The sequence below is a fragment of the Orcinus orca genome, chromosome 15 (assembly GCF_937001465.1).
Source record: "Orcinus orca chromosome 15, mOrcOrc1.1, whole genome shotgun sequence".
NCBI lineage: Eukaryota > Metazoa > Chordata > Mammalia > Artiodactyla > Delphinidae > Orcinus > Orcinus orca.
In genome coordinates, this window is record NC_064573.1 from 15,705,422 (window position 1) to 15,726,723 (window position 21,302).

The window sequence follows — 21,302 nt, forward strand, 5'->3', positions numbered from 1 at the left end:
TCTTTTCCTTGGAGAACATCTCAGAGGTGCTCCATGCCTTCTGGGAAATACCACATTCAAGAAATGAGTCTAGGAATTCCCTGGAGGTCCAGTGGTTAGGACTCCTCGCTTCCACTGCAGGGGGGAAGGGTTCCATCCCTGGTCGGGGAACTAAGATCCCGCAAGCCTCTCGGCGAGGTGCAGCCAAAAAAATTAAAAACCAAAAGAAAGAAAGAAGTCTATTCACAAGCAGACAGCCCCACACAAAGCAGAGACGGCCAGGCATGCAGAAGATGCCTAGTCTCTGTAGACCACCACCAATGCCGGCTGCGATTGGCACACGCTGTCAGACAATCCAAGTGGGGCGAGCCAACTGGGGTCAAAATTTAGTGACAATTTACACAGAAGAACGCAATTAGAGCCTCTGCTCATTGGCCCCATGCCACAGGGATGTTAGACAAGAGGGGAAAGTTCGGGTACAATTTCTCTTGCCCTTTCCTGTGGGATATTAACTTTTTTCCAAGTCCCACAACACAGTTCTTATGATTCCAGTAGCACCTCCCTCCAACTTTAATGTACATTAACGTCTAAAATATTCCAGGTAGGGCACAACATTAACCTAGATAAAACTGCCAAAATATCTAGAAAAACTTGATAGGCTAGTTCTGATCATAAAATGCCAAGGAGTGCCTGACAATGAAGCGAGTAAAGGGAGGATCAAAACTGCAGAAAAGGGCTTCCCTGGTGGCACAGTGGTTAAGAATCCGCCTGCGCGGGTTCGAGCCCTGGTCCGGGAAGATCCCACATGCCACGGAGCAACTAAGCCCGTGCGCCACAACTACTGAGCCCGAGTGCCACAACTACTGAGCCCGTGAGCCACAACTACTGAGCCCGTGTGCCATAACTACTGAGCCCATGAACCACAACTACTGAGCCCACATGCCACAACTACTGAAGCCCGTGTGGCTAGAGCCCGTGCTCCACAACAAGAGAAGCCACGACAATGAGAAGCCTGTGCACCACAACAAAGAGTAGCCCTCGCTCACCACAACTAGAGAAAGCCCGTGCACCGCAACGAAGACCCAACACAGCCAAAAATAAATAAATAATAAATAAATAAATGTATTAAAAAAAACAAAAACTGCAGAAAAAGCAAATGATTAATTGATGCTTTCAGGAAGAGTAAGGAGGTCAATACTCCTAAAGCCTCGCCAATTAATACCCAGAGCGAGCCATGGTTTATTGGATTTGATTAATGAGAATATTATTTCACTTATTTTATTATTTAAACACTTCCTAAACAGAAGGCTTTCCATGATGAAAATCATGGATTTATGCTTCTTTGCAAAAGCGCTGATAATGAGAAGACAAATGATGGACTAAGAACAAGAAGACAATGGGGATCCACTACAAAGGTACCAGCAAGACAGCACGGGGCCGTGGAGCATCTCTTCCCTCTCTAAGCAGTGTGAGTCTAGAGCCAGAGGAAATGGCTCTTCTACCGCACTACCAAAGACAGTCAGTACAGGAGAAGGACAAAGCCACGATAAGCCCAGTGAACTCTGCCGGCTTTCCTGAAGGATTCGGATACGCTGGAACCACCCAGCTGATCCACAGTTAAATTCCAACGGTGCCACCATTCCGCCCCACACAACCACTGCTCTCTCTGGCTTCCACACAGAGACGCATAGGCCAAACAAACCCTTTAAAGATAAAATACTAAAGCCAACCGTTTCACGAGGAAGCTAGGTCTTCAAGCAGCTCTAATATATTAAGTAATAAGCACTTAGATCCAAAAATGTATACAGCTTCCTAATTACCTCATTTCTGAAAGCTAACCATTAACTTACTCCACAATGGGAAGAGATTCACTGATGTCTAAAAGTAATGAGAAACTTCTAATTACTCTTTTGTTTCTTTGAAGTACAAATTAGAAATTGCTGATTTGATAGCCTGGAATAACCAACTTGCTCTCAGTTTACTGACAAGCATTCCTTAGACGTTCTGTGTAATGAACACTACAGCAACGATAGGGCAAGAAGCCCATCATTTCGTCCATCAGCAGCAGAACCTTGAGTCCCTCTGCATGAATTCCGCTGCACTAATAGTATCCTACCTCCTCTGTCTTCTTCACCCCCCACTCAGGGACCTTCCAGCCAACACAACCTCTTAGATTCTTAGATTCAAAATCTCTACGTGAACATCGCTACGTCGTCCTTAGGATCACTCTTAACTGAATGCCCAGGTAGCATCTTTGAAAAGAGCTTTATTTAGACAACAGACTGCCATTTATTCAAAATACCTCGCTTTCTTTCCTGGATTTTTAAAACATTTTTCTTGTAAGAGTAGTATATGCTCTTTGCCAATATTCTAAAAAAAAAAAAAACAGAAGTATAAGCAACAGAAAGTAAAAGTCTCCAGGAGGCCCACTTGAATCACTGATAATATTTCGGATACAGACTTCTAAATGCACGCATAAACATAAAAACACATATATAATTTTAACATAATAGGCTTTTTTTAAGTTCAACAATATATCAGACAACTTTCTATGTCTATACACGTTTCCGTCATGTCACAGACATACGTCCACGTTATTTCAACACACACATTTGTTCAGGAGTACCCTTTTAAATACAGACTTTGATCTATTCCAAAAAGACTCTGCCAAAGCACAGAACCGCAAGAGAAAACTTTCTCTTCAAGAATTCTTGTAAAAATAAGAACACTTCAAAAAATAACCTTTAAGATATACAGTGCTGAGTTTCACCCATTTGCTTTAAAATTCTGAAGATGTATTTTTAACTCATGTGATAAAGTGAAAGATGAGGGAAACAGAGACATTAAAACCATTTACTCACGCTCGTAAAGCGTAACCCTTGTTTACCATGTCTCAAAGAGCAATTTCTGTCATTCCACTCATCAAGAGACCACATATTCTTGACTTCAGAGTAAACCAGGCTTGCCTACGGAGAAGTATCCATATGTATGCACATGCCTGATATTTGGTACTCCTTTACTTTCACTTTCCTAAAGGATCTTAGCCTGAAGGAAATCTTTTCTAGGCAATCGACGACTTCCCCCAAGTCAAGCAAAGTATGAACCCAGGAGTTCACCAAGCCTCAGGAGAGAGGGCAAAGTGGTTTAGGCTGGCACTTACTGTCCTATCATGCCAGGGTGAGACAGAAAATGGTATGGTCGACAATGAAAAGCACTGGTCAGAAGGACAGAATGAGGTAGCTAGTCAACTTTCCAAGGCACCTTTAGTCAGACTTGGTATAGATAAATTCTTATTTTAGGTAAAAAGTCTTAAGACATATGCAAAACAATAGACCAAAACCAAGTATAAAAAAACTTTAAAACCCCATTTATAAAGCATAATCCATTTTATCTGGTGATTTTTAAAATATCCTTAAGTACAAAGGTCCCAGGTCCCAGGAAAAAGGAGAAAAGGGGAGGAGGAGAAGGGAAAGGAGGAGAAAAGAGGGCTGAACAGAGAGACAGAGGGGGAGGGAACAGAACATGTGTACCAAGACATTCACAGTTAAAAGAGTGGCTGGTAGGAATATAGGTAGTATTTGATATGTAACTCATAATTTTTAAATTTAAATTATATTTTAATTTAATTTAAATTTAAAGTACAAAGTACTTTTAAATTTCTCAAAAAAGGTTGGGGGGAGAATTCCTTTGGGGAAAGGTGGGGGCTGGGATGAACTGGGAGATTGGGATTGACACATACACACTACCGATATTATGTATAAAATAGATTAACTGGGACTTCCCTGGTAGTCCGGTGGTTAAGAATCCACCTTCCAATGCAAGGGACGTGGATTCAATCCCTGGTGGGGTAACTAAGATCCCACATGCCTCGGGGCAACTAAGCCTGCGCAACGCAACTACTGAGCCTGCATGCCACAACCAGAGAGACTGCGGGCCGCGACTACTGAGCTGGCGTGCCGCAGCTAGAGAGCTCGCATGCTCTGGAGCCCACGTGCCACAACTAGAGAGAAGCCCATGTGCCACAACGAAGAGTCCACGTGCCGCAATGAAAGATTCTCACATGCCACAACCAAGATCCCACATGCTGCAACTAAGACCCGATGCAGCCAAATAATAAATATCTTTAAATTAAATAAATAAAATTTTTAAAATAAATAAAATAGATAACTAATGAGAACCTACTGTATAGCACAGGGAACTCTACTCAATGCTCTGTGGTGACCTAAATGGGAAGGAAATCCAAAAGAGGGGATATATGTATACGTATAGCTGATTCACTTTGCTGTACAGTAGAAACTAACACAACATCGTAAAGCAACTATACACCAATGAAAATTTAAAAAAAAAAAAAAAAAGAATTCCTTCAACAGGGCAATGCAGAGTCACGGAGATTTCAGCAAGCAGATACCAGGTACAGTTAAAGGTCAAAAAACTAACTAGAAGTCATTAAAGAGGTAATAACCACCCTTCTGGTGAAAAAGAGTAGGAAAGAATGTGGAAGCCTGAGGCACACAACATCTGGATATGCGCCGGTTATGACAGGGGAGCACTGACAACGGTACTTCATTTTACTTAGGAGTTTATATTTTCTAAGCACCTGCTCCAGTCTGGGAAAACGCCCTTTCAAGTTGAATGTACAAGTTAATGTGATGCTGTTTTCTTAGTAACTGTATTTTATAGAAATAAAGTCAAATATGTCTATGAAGAGGCAAGTAAAAGTAATATAAAGAAAAAGTAAAAGAAAGACAGCCCGCAGGATGGAGGCTCCACCCTGACAAACACCCTTCTTTATATGTGACGCCCACCTGGACACAGGGAGCCCACGAGGAGTTTATTCACCTCCACTTACCTAACTTCAGAGCTTTTAGCTCTTAAGTGTTATCTAAATGCTTGGGAAGAAGGGAAGGAAGAGAGGAAAATCAAGGAAAGAGAAAATATGGCCCACAATATGCTGAAGACAGGAGGAAAAGGGAAGGAAAGTCTGAATCACATAATCATTTTTTTAACTCAAAATGAAAATATTCTATTCCATCTTCACAAAATTAGAAAATATGCAACACTGAGCCATGACAGGGTACGTCAGAAGTGGTTCTTTACTTTCACATGGAGTTAAAACGGATTTAATATTTGATTTTAATTTGCAGTTGGCTAAAATGTTCCGAAATGTCCCATTTTCCACATTTTGCTTTATTAATGAACACCCCGGAGTTGTATCCTGAGTCTGCCTGTAGAAAATTAAATATCCCCTGAAAATTGTGTTTTATTATTCAAGTGACTACATTCCTTTAAAATGCATTTGCGTTTTTGTAACTTAGATCAGAGCATAACCCCAGAAAACCCTCTGTGTGGAAGACAAACTCCTGCTCTTTCCATCTTCTGTTTACCCAGGTACAGGACATCCACAGAAAGACAACTGGAACGGCAGAGCAGTAAGAAATAATTTTTGAGAGCGAAGCACAAAAACATCAAACGGAACTAACAGAAAGATGTCTGCAGAGGGCTCCTTTGATTTCAAAGCCCCTGCCCAGAGGACAACCAATCTGCATGGGATGTCTGCTCCTCCCCGGCTGGCCCCGCGGGACTCCTGGATAAAGCAGCTTTCACAGAGCTCGCCCTCAGTCACTTCCTCAGGAAGTGGGACTAACCACAGCTCACCCCCCCACCCCACCCCCCCGCCCAGCGTGGTCCTAGGATTTGGGAAAGGACACTTTCACCACGACTGGCTCATCCCGCAGGGCAGAGGCTCCCGCGCGCTCAGCCCTGGGGTTCTGGCTTGGCTTTGTGGAGGCCCCAGGGGGAGGGGACGGGTCCCGCACTGCTGCCGAGGACCAGTTTATGTCCCTCTTCTGCCACCAGACCACCTCCCCGACACCAAGCGCGGGAGACTCAGGGTGCTGGACTGCCCCGTGACTGAAGCCGCACCCGACATACCCAAATTAAGCAACCCCAGTCCATCCACGTGACCGCTGTTTTCTTTCCCTGGGCAAGAGTCAAAAATAGAGTTGTGCTGACTTGCCGTGAGCGCCAGGGCTCGCAAACATGGAATAGCTACTTAACCGGATACACAAAGCGTCCAAAAATACCTGTCCTGTGTTTTTCTTTAGAAAGCAGAATGTAAATTTGAAGGGCAGGACTGCCCTCGGGTTAGCATTTCAACATGATGGCTCTGCTAGAAAAGCTCGAAGGCCGGAGTCAGAGCTGACCAAATACCAAAGCCCTGCGTCTGAAGAGCTGGCTCAGTTCTGCCCAGACAACTGTGTGAAGGAGTAAGCCCCTAAGCGGCCGGCCAAACCCGGTTATTGAAACTCAGCCACCGGTCTTCCCAACGGGTGGCCTTCCTTTCACCTCCAGGAATGCCTTTGGGAACCAGGTCACCTACCTGGGCCGACGGTCTCTGCAGATATCTGGCGCGAGACAGTAAACAGGTGTTTGGGGCAAGGGGCTTGCCCAGACACCCTCCAAGTCTAATGAAAGAAAACCTTCATCTGAGGAGATTACAAACTATGGGATTCTCTCTCCAAAACCACACTCACAACCAAGAAATTCTTAAAGTCCAGAAGGAAAAACCTGTTCTTTCCTTAGCTACTCCCAAGGGAAAAAGGGCCAGGATCCCAGTTGCTGGATCTGGAAGACATGCCATTGATCTTAGTGCACAGGCGCAAAGCTTTAAACCAGAGAAATAAAATCTTCCAAAGTGAGGGGCATCTGTGTAAAAATGTTTGGTGCACAGTTATTTGCAATACAGCAAAACACTGGAAAACGTATAAATGTCCATCAGCAGAGAAATGATTATATCAATTACAGTACATCCTTTTTCTTTTTTAAATTGTGGTAAAATATACATAACATAAAATTTACCATCTTAAACATTTTTAAGTGTACAGTTCAACAGTGTTAAGTACATTCACATTGTTTATGGTACATCCTTTCTAATGGAGTGCTATGCACTCATTAAAAGTAAGGTAGAGCTATTATAGATACTGACATGGAACAATCAAGATACACCATTTAGTGGGGGGGGGGGACCAGTTCCTAAAACAATATATACACTACATTAAAATCAAAAAGAAAAAATAAGCATACTGCATTGTACATGTTTATACAGACAGTTATGTAAAATAAGCATACTGCATTTTATACATTTATACATACAGATACGTAAAATGTATAGATACGTAAAGTTCATAGAAAGGCTCAGGTTTCACACTAAACATCTGACGCCTGAATCCAGAAAGGGCAGGGGCAGGATGGTTTTCAAAGTTCACCACCTAAGCATTTTCACAATCTCTTACCTACAGGGAAGTAGATGAAAGTTTCCATTTCCTATGAACTCGGGGAGAGTCAGAATCATCAACCTTGGCAATTCTGTCAAAGGTACTTTTGCAAGCGCTCTATCTCCCACTGGATATTCCACATTCTTTTAACTAAAAGGCCCCTGTGCCGGCAATTCACTAATTTGTCCATGAGTTTATAGAAATACTGAAAGGGTCTGGGCTAAATCTGTCACCATTAATAAACTTCAGAAAAAGTCACTACAGCCTCTGCTTGAAGTGGGTTATTCAAACAGTTTCAATGATGAGAGAGCAAGAAAAAAATTTCTAAATTTCTTTGCTATTAGTTGGATACAAAATGCTTCGTGTTTGGTGAATTCCAATTATTTCAAAACTAAGAAATCACTTACAGACCCATTTAAGTACTAAAAACAAAAGATCCTGGCTTAAGAGAAAAACTCATGAAGGCTTCAGAAGCATTCCTTTGGCATTTTATAAATGCCACACTTTTCAGTAGCATCTCTATAATTGTAGCTTGAAGCAAAGTATAGATTTTCTAAATTAGAGGCGATATTTTGAGAGCACAGACAGGAGAGCTTCAAAGTAATTCTCCTTTGTCACCTGAATAAGCCTTCCAGAGTTTTGCACAAAAATCCTAAATCCTGCACAGAAGCCTTTGTCCCTGAAATGCTCCCATCAAACCAGCGGCTCTATCTTTTGCTGTTTTGTATTCATTTTACCAGCAACGTTTTTATTTTAAATACGAAACAAGCTATTTGCAAACATTTTTGAGACTTCCAGCGTTAGAAAACATGGAGGCGAGCCCTAGCAGCTGAAGGTATCTTGCTCTTCTCTGGGGATTTCACAGTCCAGCCACACGTGCTCGCCGGCTTCCCTCAGAGGTCTTTCTTTTGGAATTTTTACTAGCCCAGTTTTGAAGTGTCGTCCTTGCTACAAGGCTTTGAGTCAGTGGTTCTCAACGGGGGTGATTTTGCCCCTCGTCTGCCACCACAGACATTTAGCAATGTCCAGGACGTTTTTGGTCGGCACATCGGAGCAGGGCGAGGGGTGCTACTGGCACCCAGTGGGGTACTGAGTAGAGGCCAGGGACGCTGCGGAACATCCTACACTGCACAGACAGCCCCCAGACAAAGAACTGCCCAGCCCCAAATGTCACCAGTGCTGAGGGTGAAAAGCCCTGCTCTGCATGAACAGACACTCCCCTTATAACCTGTTATCCTCCCACCAACACCTAATCCTCCTAAGATCACGAGAAACCTGCTCCCCTTGCGCATGCACACCAGAGCCACCTCCCAGCCTAGAGAGGGTGGCGTCACCACTCCAGCTACCCCTCCACTTCCTCTCCCACCAGCTGAGGAAGGGTGTAGACAAAGGGGCTCCCCGCAGGGTTATCACAACTGGTCCTGAATTCCAAAATGAGGCCATTGCCTAGTCTTGCTAGATACCAAATTCACTTAAGGCATTTTTGGATTTATGAAAGGTAGTACTTTCATCTATAAAACATGACTGAGAGCATCCCCCAAGGTTATCATTCACAGCATGTCTACAGGCTGCTGACTCTAAAAGAAAACTCACTTAAAGTTCTCTTCCTGGAGTAGACAGAAAACAGAAACACACAGAGAAAGAGAATTGATCATATTTTTGTCCAACGCTATGTTCTATTAAAAGGAGGAGAAGGAGGAAGGTGTCTGTTTCTCACAAGGCCCTCCCTCATTTTTTACTAATTTCATCAAAGACAACCGACAGCTTGGAACAATGGTCCCCCAAGAACACTCCTCCTGCTGTTCAATTTCCACCAAAAAGGCGAAAGAAGGGATTCTACAGTCTAGGAATTTGGGAAGTGCTGGATTCAGCACCCCCACACACACCTTTCTTTTAAGGCTTCTCTGAACCTGCCAAGTGCTGATGTGAACTTCTAGTGCGAAACTTCATTATGGGGCTCCGGTGCCCAGGCTGGGAACACTACCCAAGCTTATTTGATGCTGGAAGCTTTCGGGGGGAGACATCTTTGGGACATATTTGAAACAAGGTCTAATCAATTATGCCCTCCTTGGAGGACGGTATTAGGAAATAGGAGTTCTGCAGCCGAGTGTGAGGGAGACGCTTCCTGCCCGTGTTTCTGAACAACTCTACCTCCATGTTTTTCTTGGTACTTCCTCTCCAGGGGCACCTCTGCATCGACCCAAGACAACTTAAGGAAAGAACAAGAGAGCAGAATCTCCAAATATGGAGGAAGAACAAGAGGTAGTATTTCTAAAGGGACTCTGCCGTAGAAATGACTATAAAAACAGTGTTTGACCGGTTCTGTGAGTACTGCCAAGAGGAGGCTATCTGTGTTGCCAAACGCACATGCACACAGGTAGGCACACGTTTACGGATGGTAAAGGAAGAAAAATCAGGGGACCAAGGTATCTCTTAATGTTCACCTACTCTCAGTAGCCATAGCCACATCAGGGTCGGGCAGCAAAGAAGACACACCTCCTGAATCTTGACAATAGGAGAAATACTGGTTGACCCAGAAGCCGTGGCTTTGAACCTCAAAGATATCTGAGCCGCCCACTGATCAGCTATAGACATGACACCTCTAAACCACAGTACGTTGTGGCAGCTAAAACCTGGGCTTTGGAATAAGACAAACTGGAGTAAGTCCTGGCTCTGCTCTTTAAAAGTTACAAGATTCTGGGCACGTTACTTCTTTAAGCTTCTGTTTTCTTGAGTAGAAAATGGAGATGGTAAGATCTACCCCACAGTTATTGTGAGAATTAGATAAAACAATCCAGGTAGGTGCTGGCTATAGTACCTGGAATATAGTAAGTACATATTAATGTGAGTTATTAAAACATCAAAACAAGGCCAGTGATAGAATTCTAGCATAGAGAAAGCCCTAGAAGAAATTCAGCCACAACTCTGATGCCCCCAAATAGGGGACGATAAGGACACAGATGCCACCAGAATTCTCAACAACTACATGGACTTAATAATGAGCATCCTTCACTCAAATGCCTCTAGCAGAAAGGCAGCCCAGCAAGGTCTTCTAAGAAGCCAGCAGAGGCAGAACACCATTTTCCTATCCTCAATGACCTGAAATTAGAGCACTGTGTAACCAAAGAAGTTATAGCTAAATCTGAAACTCCAACAGAAGTCAATAATACCCTAATGCCCAAGATTAGGAGGAAAAGAAATTTTTTAAAAATCTGTGAGTCATCTAAATGAAAACCAGCAAAGCTTAATTATTACTACTCAAGTACTAAACCATGTGTTTAATCATTCCCCCAAATGAACGTTGGACAGCTAAACCAGACTTGCATTTTGCCAAACAGACATACACCTGTGAGGGGCCTCAAACATTCATACACTCACACCAAGCCCCCGCCACCCCCCATGCGAGTCCTCACATATACATCTACGCACCCAGGAGAGACCCTAAACATGACGCTTGAACAATTCCTCCAGCCATTCGGCCAGTTTTCCTACCTCCAGCGCCCCAGTCCAGTGCATTCCTCAGACACGTGCTATGCATTTATGGAGCAAATACTGAAAGCTAAACATTCTGTTTTTGTGATTTTTGAGTAAACACAAAATAGAGAAAAGATTGCACTTCTACACTCAAAAGAGCTCGTACACCTTGGCTCCTATACTGAAGAATGTAAAAGGTACAGGCGTCGGGTCCCAAAGAGGCAGCTGTGAACACCGACTCCAACAATGACTGGCCGCTCAGCCTGGCGTATCTGTTCATCCTCGGGGCCTCAAGTGCCTCAGGCATAAAATGGTTTAAGGCCACCCACTTGTCAGGGTTGCTGTGAGGCCTGATGATTCAGAAATCCAGAGTGTCTCCAAACAGACACAGTTTCCTTCACTGCACTTTCCCAAAGTGACCAAGTCACCCTTTAGCTATCTTCCTTGCAACTCTTGTTTTCTGAGTCATTTCCTGCCTCAAAATCTCTGTCCCAGCCTGAAGACTCTGCCCGGCGTCCTCTGCACACGTCGTCTTCTCATGCCAGGCGCTAAGCTTTCCCATCATTTCCCTCCTTCGGTCTGCTTTCCCTTTTTGTAAAAACTCCATCCCTCTATTTTTCAAAACTGCACCCGAAGTTTATCTTTACTGGAACCGCTACTTCCACGCAATGTTTCCTTTTTTGTGTATTTCCTCCCACCTCTACCTTTAGAAGCCAGATGAGCCTATCAGAGAACAGTGTGAAAACCTGACACAAATTCCACTCGTTTATGGCTGAGCTGTTTCCTGACAGTAACGAATTACGGCAATGCTACAGGCTGCGCTCCCTAAACGGTGGAGTCGGAGAGCAACCCCGGGCTCTAGGCTAGAGAGGAGAGCAGATGAAAGACGGGACAAACCAAGGAGACCCCGTCCTGACTGAAAAAGCCAACAGCTGGTCCACAGCATCGTCGCCACGTGTGAACAAGAGCACATTCTATAAAAGGCACCCCCCCCTTCATTGCCTCCTTTTGGCCTACAGCTTGTTGAACTTCGCTAATAAACACGAGCAGCTCGTATTTTCACAGCCTTTACTCATCTACTTACTGGTGCACCGATGTGAGAACAAAGGCGGCCGCCAGACCTTGCTCTTCGGATGACATTCTCTAGAGCATCACATCGTACAATGGGGAATGCCGGGACCAGACACACCAAAGACAGCTAACACTGCAGCCATTTGCCGTTATGATCCCTCTACTGTAGCAGACATTCCTCAGGGTGTTGCACAAGCCCACTGGCCACCTCCTCTGAAACTACTGTCCCCTGTTTAGGGTCAGCAGTAACCCTGCCCTCCAAGCCACAGCGGATGAGACCAGGACCAATTAGGTTTTTGGTCTTGAGAACTGGCAGTGAGACTGAGGAATACAGGTGATGTCCACCGGCGGCTTAAACGAGGACGCGGGGACACGTGGGCTGTGGGACAGCCACATGCTCAGGAAAGAGAACGCCGCTGTACCAAGGGAGAGGCACAGAGTGACAACTGAGGACGCGTGGCCCTAAAAAGAGCAAAGAATAACCTTAGAGCAAGATGACGTCTGAGTTCCCAGTTTCAGGTCCTCGTGGCAGCAGCTGGGGCCTAACGGCTAGCCCCCTTCTTACGGTGTTGGTTTAAACAGCCGTGTCCTGATCGCGTGTCCTCTAAAGTCAAGCGAACTCCAACGATCTAGCGTTGCAATGCCTTCCCACGCGAATCCTGTCTACAAGGAGCTACTGCTTCTCCCAATCCGTCTCCTCACCTCGGCCGCCTGAGCTGTCCTTGGTTGTCACCATCCCAAGTGAAGGCCACCTCGTAAGGCTGGTTCCGATTCAGTCATCCAGGGACCATGGGCACTGTACCTCCTACTGTGCTCACTCACTCACCTGTTCACTAACTCGCTCCACAATCATCCCGTGGGGCTCTGCTATGAGCACAGAGATCGTGCACATCTCCTGGTGCCTGTGGTCCTGGACTCTTACATGCTGCGCACTCCCGGTTCTTTCCTAGCTCACTGCACTGGGGACCAGCCATCTTTGCTTTGCCTGGTGATGTTCTCTGCACATCTGTCTGCCTGGTCTTTGACGCTGACTCCTGGCATACTCCAGTAAGGCTTCTGACTCACTACCCCACTACATCCTGAACTCACCCCCAACTCAGGTTAACATCCACGGTTCCAACCCTTTTCTCCAGGGCTGCCTCCGTGGCCGTGCCCGTCCTGAATGCCCAGCCTTGTCCCTGCTCCCCGCACGGCAATGTGACACCATGGACGACACACTCACAGGTCCAAGACACGTACCTCCACCACCCCAGGCAGGGATTCTGCACGAAACGAGGAGCTGACGGATTTAGCCAACAATTAATAAATCGTATTCAATGTGCTGGATCCATGTATCACAGAACTGTGTCCAAATGTCCAGTAAGAGCTAAAACTCAACTAGGATTTCTATGAAATGGAAGGCTTTACTTGTAGAGAGATGGGGTGGCAAACTATCTCATGGAACAGATACCATTTTATCCTTACAACTAATCTAATCAATGTCCATTCCCAACATCAGAAACAAGCCAACTACAGTTTCGTAGTCTACAGTTTATCGTTCAAACACATAACCAAACTCCTTCCTAGAACTCAATCTCTCGTTTGGCCCGGGCCCCGGAGTGACCTTTCCCAAGGCATCTGGATCCAGGGACTCCAGGGTGGTCGCCTTCATCAGGCGCTGGACAAGCAGGTGGTGGGGATTAGCCATGCTTCAACACGGCCCTGGGAGGCGGCTCATTAGGACTCCCATTCTAAGGAGAAGTCACAAGTCACCCAATTCCTTGTCAGGTACGGAGGCAGAAATAGTGGCCGGCTAACAGCTCTGAGTCCTCACCTCCCATCAGATCCCAAGTCCCTGACCCAAACATGGCACAGTCACTCTTACGTGTTGACTTAAGGCCTGAGAGTCTTCATCACAATGACTTGAAATGGTTGGAGCCCTGTCGTGTATCTCCTGGATCTCATCTCAATATTAAAATCACCTTGTCTCATCAGACTACAGATGCCAAGGGCTCAAGGTAATAAAGCTGGAGTAACGCAGGTATGTGGGAACAAGAATAAACTGAGGATCCAGTCAGACCCCGTGTACCCAGAAATCAGTGTTCACGCCAGACTAGGCGTCCATGGCTGAAAACCAGGGCTGACCCCAACTGCACTCACTGGCATCAGATGCAAAGCGAGGGTGAGTTCCCACAGTCAGGCAAGGCTGGGAGAATCAGATCACTCTGGAAGCAAAGGCAGCAGGTCTGAAACCAAGGGAAACAGTGGAGACTTCTGCTACTCAGTGTGGTCCACGGGCCAGCAGATCACCATCACCTGGGAGCTTGTCAAAAATGCAGAATCTTGGGCCCGTACCAGTCCTATTGAATCATTATCTGCATCTTTTAACAAGACCCCCAGGTGATCTGTATGTAAATTAAAGTGCGAGGAGTCCCATCTGGATAACAAGGGCACCCAGGAAGGACATGGGACTGTGGTCCGCAGGTACAGGACAGCAGCGGCAGGTAGGGAGACAGGGAAGAACTCCAGAGCCAGCCAGACCCTGGTCCAAGTCTAGGCTCAGTCTGTCACTAGTGGTGCCACCTCTGGTCACTTAGCCTCTAAGTCTCCCTGGGGATATCCTACCTTTCAGGCGACAGTCAGTGTAAAGCATCTAGCACACAGTAAACCTGCAGTAAATGCTAGTTCCCTTTCCATTCAGAAGCAGACACCAACCGGCACGCATGTTTCAACCCCATAACCCGGGGATGAATTAGGAATATCTGCGAGAGAAAGGGAGCCCAAACTAGGGGAGAATGAGTTTCTCTAACAAGGAGACCCTAACGTAGTTCTTACACTATCCTTTTCAACCAAAAGAGGGACTCAACATCAATAAATATGAACACTGCAGGGCACCAGTGGAGTTTCACTGTTAAATTTATTTAGTTGTCCATCCAACAATCCAGACCAGCACTGTCCGACAGAAATAGAATGAAAACCAAATACATGGTTTTAAATTTTCTATTCCTATTTTTAAAAGAATAGAAGGGAGGGAATGTTGTGAAGTAAGTTTTAATAATAAATTTTATTCAACCAAAATATCCTTTCAACATATACTATTAGTGAGACATTTTACATTCTTTATTTGTATAGGTCTTCAAAACCTGGTGTATACTTTATGCTTACAGCCCATCTCAATTAGGACTAGCCACGTTACAAGTGCTCAAAAGCCATGTGAGGCTGGTGCCTGCCGCACTGGACAGGGCAGTCCTGGACAGAAAGGTCCCGGGGATCCCTTCTCCACTCAATCTTCCATCACCTCCAAATCCCAGTGTGCAAGACACGACTATCTGGTCCCTGCAAGCGAACATGCGCAGGAAAGGGACGGAACAGAGGCTTGAGCTACCTGCCATATAGTCACGATCAAATTTTGCTTGTTTTTAAACTCTGGTTGACATAAATTACACCAGTAGACGGACAACCCAGACTCTAGCCACTCGCCGACGGGGCTGAATTTTTCTGGGAGCAAAGACAGTTGTAAGATTACAACTACAAAATTTGTCCAAGATTTTCCAGCTACAAAAGGGAAGTGCAGCCAAGTAGGAACAAGTACTCTTACCTAGATTTCACCCACTTTCACCAGATATAGGGCAGCTGTAACTGAAAACCTAAAGGCAAGGCAGGAGACACTCACTGTGTAAGTTTTCACGCCCCACCCTCCAAAAACAAAAATCACTACTGATAAAGGAGGTAAAAGAACAGGAGAAACACTACCTTCCAAGACAGAAAATGTCAGGCCTAAGGCCCTTCCCCTATAACAGGAAGCCTCAGGAACACGATAGCTAAGATTTTAGGGAGGTCTCGTCACGCACCAGCCACTTCCCTAAGCACTTCATATGCATTTAATCTTCAAAACAACCCTCAAGAAAAGTATGGCTTAGAATTTAAGTAACTTGCTTGAGGTCTCACAGCTAGCCAGGGGCAGAACACAGGTTCATATCATTGAGGGCTGGGCAGACAGGTATCTATCACTGAGAGCTGACCAAAGGCAACTGAAAATCTCCATGGCCTTTCCACCCAAATTTAAGTAGAACACTAGCCATAATCACTTCTCAAGCTAGAGACCTCAAACTACCTTCCCCACTCTTGCTAGGTTAAATCAGCAAAACCGTTAAGAACCAGCTTATCAATGAGTACCTATATGAGGGCTTCATTTGAATCCTTCAACCTCTCAGGTTCACAGGATGTAAGGACTGTAGGTATGAGCTGGCCTATATATACCGTCAAAACACATATGAGAAATTTTGGAAGGCAGAGAGAAAGGAATGATGGCAACAGTCTTAGACCAGGAGGTCTAGAGTGCTGGGTTCTAGTTCCAAATGTGCTATTGATATTAACTACCTGCTGAACCACCACCCCCCAGCCCCGGCCGGCACTACTACCAATTTAGGCTCACTACAGAAAATAAGGAGATAACTGTAAATATTTAATGTATTTCCAGCTTTGTGATTTTTTTTTAACCCAGAGCTAGAAATTTTCTAACCTAGAAGTTTTTCAAAAATCCTTACTGCTCAGATACCTAAAGAATTTATTCCTCACGGAAGAAAATTATCAAAATCAATACCCATTACCAGACCCATGAGTCAGCAGGAGTTTGGTTCCCTAGAAGGTAAGACTGACTTGAGAAGACAGACATTCAAGAACCACACCACCTTGACTTTACCTTTAGGTCTCTATGAATCCTTCAAGATGCTCAGAATCTCTAATTATGTACCGTTGTAGTAATATCTGACTGAAAACAAAACCTGCATTTGGGGGCCCTAACGACCATCAACTAGAGGATACTTGGTGGGGAATACTTGGGACAGCTAAGAAGGCCACTCTGAGTTCATCTAAAAATTACTTATTTCAGTCTCCAGATTTAGATTAAGTAGAATTTTCTCTCCCCCCTCATTCTAAAACAGGCAGAATTTAGAACTTCCTGTCTATAGCAGATGATTCAAAGAATTCTTTAAACTATGTTTCTGTGTTAGAACAAAAGATTTTTCACAACACCACTTTCAGTTTCCTTTGATTTTCTTATCCTTTTCAAAGAATAAATAAAACAAAAACACCTCTTGGTTCCTTCTCCCAATTTGTACCTCACCCTAGTACCCAGAAAAAAACATTTAATTAAGTCTTTCCAACAGGTTATTCCTAGCACTGTCCGTCTTGGGTGTAGATACAGATTCTCCCCTCTCCATGACGACTAAGGTCAGGAAAACCTGCCTAATTACAAAGGCCCGCGACTGTGCCTCCCCGCTTCTCCATGACACACTCACCGTCCTTAACGGCCACTCCCAACGCAAGAGTCTTCGGTGCCTTTGCTGTTTACCAGCTACTTGTGTCTCTCTAGCCTCCTCCCCCCAAGCACCTTCCATGGTTTCCCCTTGTCCCGAAGGCAGAAGAGCCCAGTGACGAGGAACATGCTTCAAATTCTGCCTCCACCACCATTTCTTTTTTCTTTTTTTAAACATCTTTATTGGAATATAATTGCTTTACAATACTGTGTCAGTTTCTGCTGTATAACAAAGTGAATCAGCTACACACATACATATGTCCCCATATCCCCTCCCTCTTGCGTCTCCCTCCCACCGTCCCTATCCCACCCCTCTAGGTGGCCACCACCACTTCTGAGCTGGCACACCTTGGCCAGGATCTTGGCCTGAGTTTCCCAACCTGCACCATGGGGATAACAGCATACAGCTCACCTCATCGTCTTGCTATTAAATGCAGGGAAAGGCCACCACAACGGACTGTGCTGCCTGCAGGTGTCAGCTACTAACACGTGGTCTGCCTTTCTGGAAATGTCCTGCCCTCCAACTTTCTGAAGCATGCTTCTCAAGTTCTTCAGCCCCTACCTCCCCTTCATTTATGCTTTTTACTATAGAAACCATTATCTTATGGGAGCCCAAACTCAAACCTTTTCATACCTTTCTTCTATCATCTCTGTTCTGTATTAGTTGCCGCCAGTCTAGACCTCCAGCTCAAACAGATCTGGGAGGCAAAGGACACCCCGCGGGCAGGCAACACAACCCAAACCTGAACTCACTGTATCAACACCTCCACCTCCCAAATCTTTTCTGCCTCCTGAGTTCAGAATCTGAGAGACGCAAGTAACCCGTGGCGGCAGGTAACCTCAGAGAGCAGCCTCTGCCCCCACCCCTCCATCACGCTGCATATCCAGTCGGGGCCCAGCACACACACACCTGCACCTGATGCAGTAGCCACCTACCACTCCTGCCCCACACCAACGCCTCAGAGGGAGCCCTCCTCCTTTCTCCTGCACTGCTGGGGTGGGGCCTCCCCTCTGACCTCCCTGCCTCCAGCCAGAGAAGTCCTCAGTCCTCATTCCATCCTCGTGGTGCTGGCCCAGGACCTCTGTCATGAAAAGTCTTTCTGCCTCTGCTGTCTACACAGGGAAGCCCACGCTGGAATGGACGATATAAAATGAACTTCAGAAGCCTGGCCCTTGTCAGCCTCGTAGCTTCCTCCTACTCTCCCATCCCCACCTGCGACACCAAGCTCTCCCAGGGCCTTTCCACACGCCACTCCATCGGGCTCTCATGCTCTTCCCCCAAGTCTCTGCCTGCCTTACATACTCTTACTGGTTGTGCTCAGCAGCCACCTCTTCCAGGGCTCCTCCCTCCATGCTTGGCACTAGGTGGCCTATTCACATTCCTATCATAGCATCTGTAGGCTACTTCCCACTAGGTTTTCCTCTCTGGATTCCTTTTCCCTCGGTCCTCCCAGTGCCTAGCACAACGTCCGGTGCTTAGTAAACACGCAGTATCTGCTAAATGGATGAAATAATCCCCAAATTAACAATGATTCCCACTTCTCGAGCTCCTCTCCCTCCACACGTCACCATAACCTCTCCTGATCCTGAACACTGCTTTATCCTCTAAAAAAAACCAAGCTGCTTCCAAAATCTCCCTACTTCAGTGCTCTATGTTGCTTAAATACTTTCACTTCTTTAAAAGACACAGGGCTTCCCTGGTGGCGCAGCGGTTGAGAGTCTGCCTGCCAATGCAGGGGACACGGGTTCGTGCCCCGGTCCGGGAAGATCCCACATGCCGCGGAGCGGCTGGGCCCGTGAGCCATGGCCGCTGAGCCTATGCATCCGGAGCCTGTGCTCCGCAACGGGAGAGGCCACAACAGTGAGAGGCCCGCGTACCGCAGGAAAAAAAAAAAAAAAGACACAAAAGCTGAATAATAACTTCAAATATTAAAATAACACCAATATTTTGACAGTCAATAAATCAGACAACTTATCATTAACGGTAAGTTCTTTCTGCAGCTAAGATTTCAACGGAGCTCTTTCGTACCCCTTTCCAAAATTTTGATTCTATTATTGGTTGGTGTTTTATGGAACCTGCCGAATGCCTCTGAGGAGATGAGGAATAACTGCTGAAGGGAATAAAGGCCATTTCACCACTGGCAGGTTCTTGTTTCCACTTTCGGCTAATTCCAATTAGTTCTGGGTTATAAAGCCTGTCATCCCGTTAGTGAGTGGTCTATTATCATGAACATCTCTCAAGTGTCTTCAGATAACATTTGCTATGAAAAATTTACTTGGGCAGTCTTAACTGCAGCTGACAAGGCTAGATCTTTTTTGTGAGGAATGACCAGCTGAATTTACTTTCATTCCTAACTTCTAATTCTTATCTACTTACCATATGACCCAGCCATCCCACTCCTAAGCCCTTACCAAAAACTTATGTTCAGACAAAAGACCTGTATGCAGATGTTTATAGCAGCTTTATTCCCAAACACCAAAAACTGGAAATAATCCTAATGTCTTTCAACAGGAGAACAGAGAAACAAACCGTGGTACATCCATACAGTGGTCGACACAACTTGGCAATAAAAAAAAGAACCACGTATGGATACAGAAGACAACATGGATGCCTTTCAAATGCACTTTGTAAGTCAAAGAAGCCATTGGTATGGCATTCTGGAAAAGACCAAATATAAGGGCAGAACAAATCGCTGGCTGCCGGGAGGCTGGAGTGGAGAGAAGAGTCTGACTGCAAAGGGACAGCAGGAGGAAAGTTTTTCAGGCAAGGGAACTACTCCCTATGGGTAGTGGTGGCGCATACACAGCACTACACGCTTGTCAAAACCCATAAAACCATGGGTTTTACTGTATGTAAATTTAAAAGTAAAAAAGGGTAAAAAGTTAATTATTTAACCATGACATAGTTAAAGATTATACGCCAAATACAGGCATACCTCCTTTGCGCTTTGCTTTACTGCACTTCACAGATACTGTGCTTTTTTTTTACAAATTCAAGGTTTGTGGCAACTGTGCATTGTCAGGTGATAGTTAACATTTTTTTCAGCAATAAAGTATTTTTTAATAAAGATACGTACGTTGTTTTTCTAGATACGCTACTGCACACATTACAGTACAGTGTAAACATAAATTTTATACATACCAAGAAACCAAAAAATTCAAGTGACTTGCTTTACTGCGATCATCACTTTCTGGTGGTGGTCTGGAACCCAGACCCACGGGATCTCTGAGGTACTGCCTGTATAATTAACACAAAGGTGTGGATTTCCTCGACGTTAAACAGTGGCTGTTGTTATTATTTTGTTGCTACTGTATTGCACTGATGAGGAAGAAATGTTAGGGGGACGGGGTGGGGGGCAACCCCAAGTCTTTCCCCCCTCCCCGTGCTGGCAACCTTTGCGAGGCTCCACAGGAAGGCAACCCCCACCCCAGCTGTGAACAGCTAAATGGAGTTCCACCAAGGATATGGGAAAGCTTATTCACAACCAACGGGAGACAGACGGTACCCCACAGTACAGCCCAAGAAAGCATTTCAAGGGAAGAAATAAAGGCGGCGGGGGGGAGGGGGGAGAGACTACAAATCCTGAAGTTCTAACTCATCCTAGTCAAAGGTATCAGCAGAAAATTCCATCCACGTGTTGGCTGCAGCATTCCTAGACCCTCCTTTAGAAAGGAGTCAAGGTGGGAGGTGGGTGGGGAATCTCTTTGTGAGAAAAGACAGCAAAAGAGAGAGAGAGAGAGAGAAGGCGAGCGAGAGTTCTCCTAAACCAGGAGGCTGAGAGTTCTAAAAACCCTGGATCCAACGTTCTTTAACATGGAAAAAGTGAGGCTAAGTAGGCAAATGATAAAAACAAGCAAAGGTTCACCACCCAGTGACACTTTCTTTCCAGCGGACCCTCAGTCAGCCAAACCGACGCATTCTTCCTCCAGAGGGGACGGCCGGCCTGGCGTCCTTGGAGACTGCCCCAGGCAATCCCGAGCAGGCGCTGGGCTCCGGGCTCCAGGTGTGGCTGCCCACAGGGCGACAGATGGGGGGGGGGGGGGGGACCCGGAGGGCACCAAGGGTGGGTGCCACCCTACTCCCACCTGGCTCTTCTGGGCAAGAGGATACTGCGGCTTCTCCGCACTCACATTCCCGAGCCCAGAAAACTCTGTTCCTCTCCGGGAGACCTGGGCCTGCCACATCCTCAGAGCCCAGCATGAGATCG

At 45.6% G+C, this 21,302-nt stretch overlaps 1 protein-coding gene across 12 annotated transcripts in view; it reads right to left on the reverse strand.

Moving 5' to 3' along the window:
- Window positions 1–21,302, reverse strand: part of ZNF532 (zinc finger protein 532) — a 109,583-nt gene that overhangs the window by 83,494 nt on the left and 4,787 nt on the right. The window contains exon 1 of one of the 12 annotated variants that reach the window (XM_049697700.1): window positions 18,111–18,226. The exons of the other annotated variants lie outside the window; for them this stretch is intronic. Coding sequence (XP_049553657.1) covers window positions 18,111–18,183 — 73 coding nt within the window. The 5' untranslated portion in view covers window positions 18,184–18,226. Of the gene's footprint in view, window positions 1–18,110; window positions 18,227–21,302 lie in introns of those variants that run through there. 12 annotated transcript variants of the gene reach the window in all.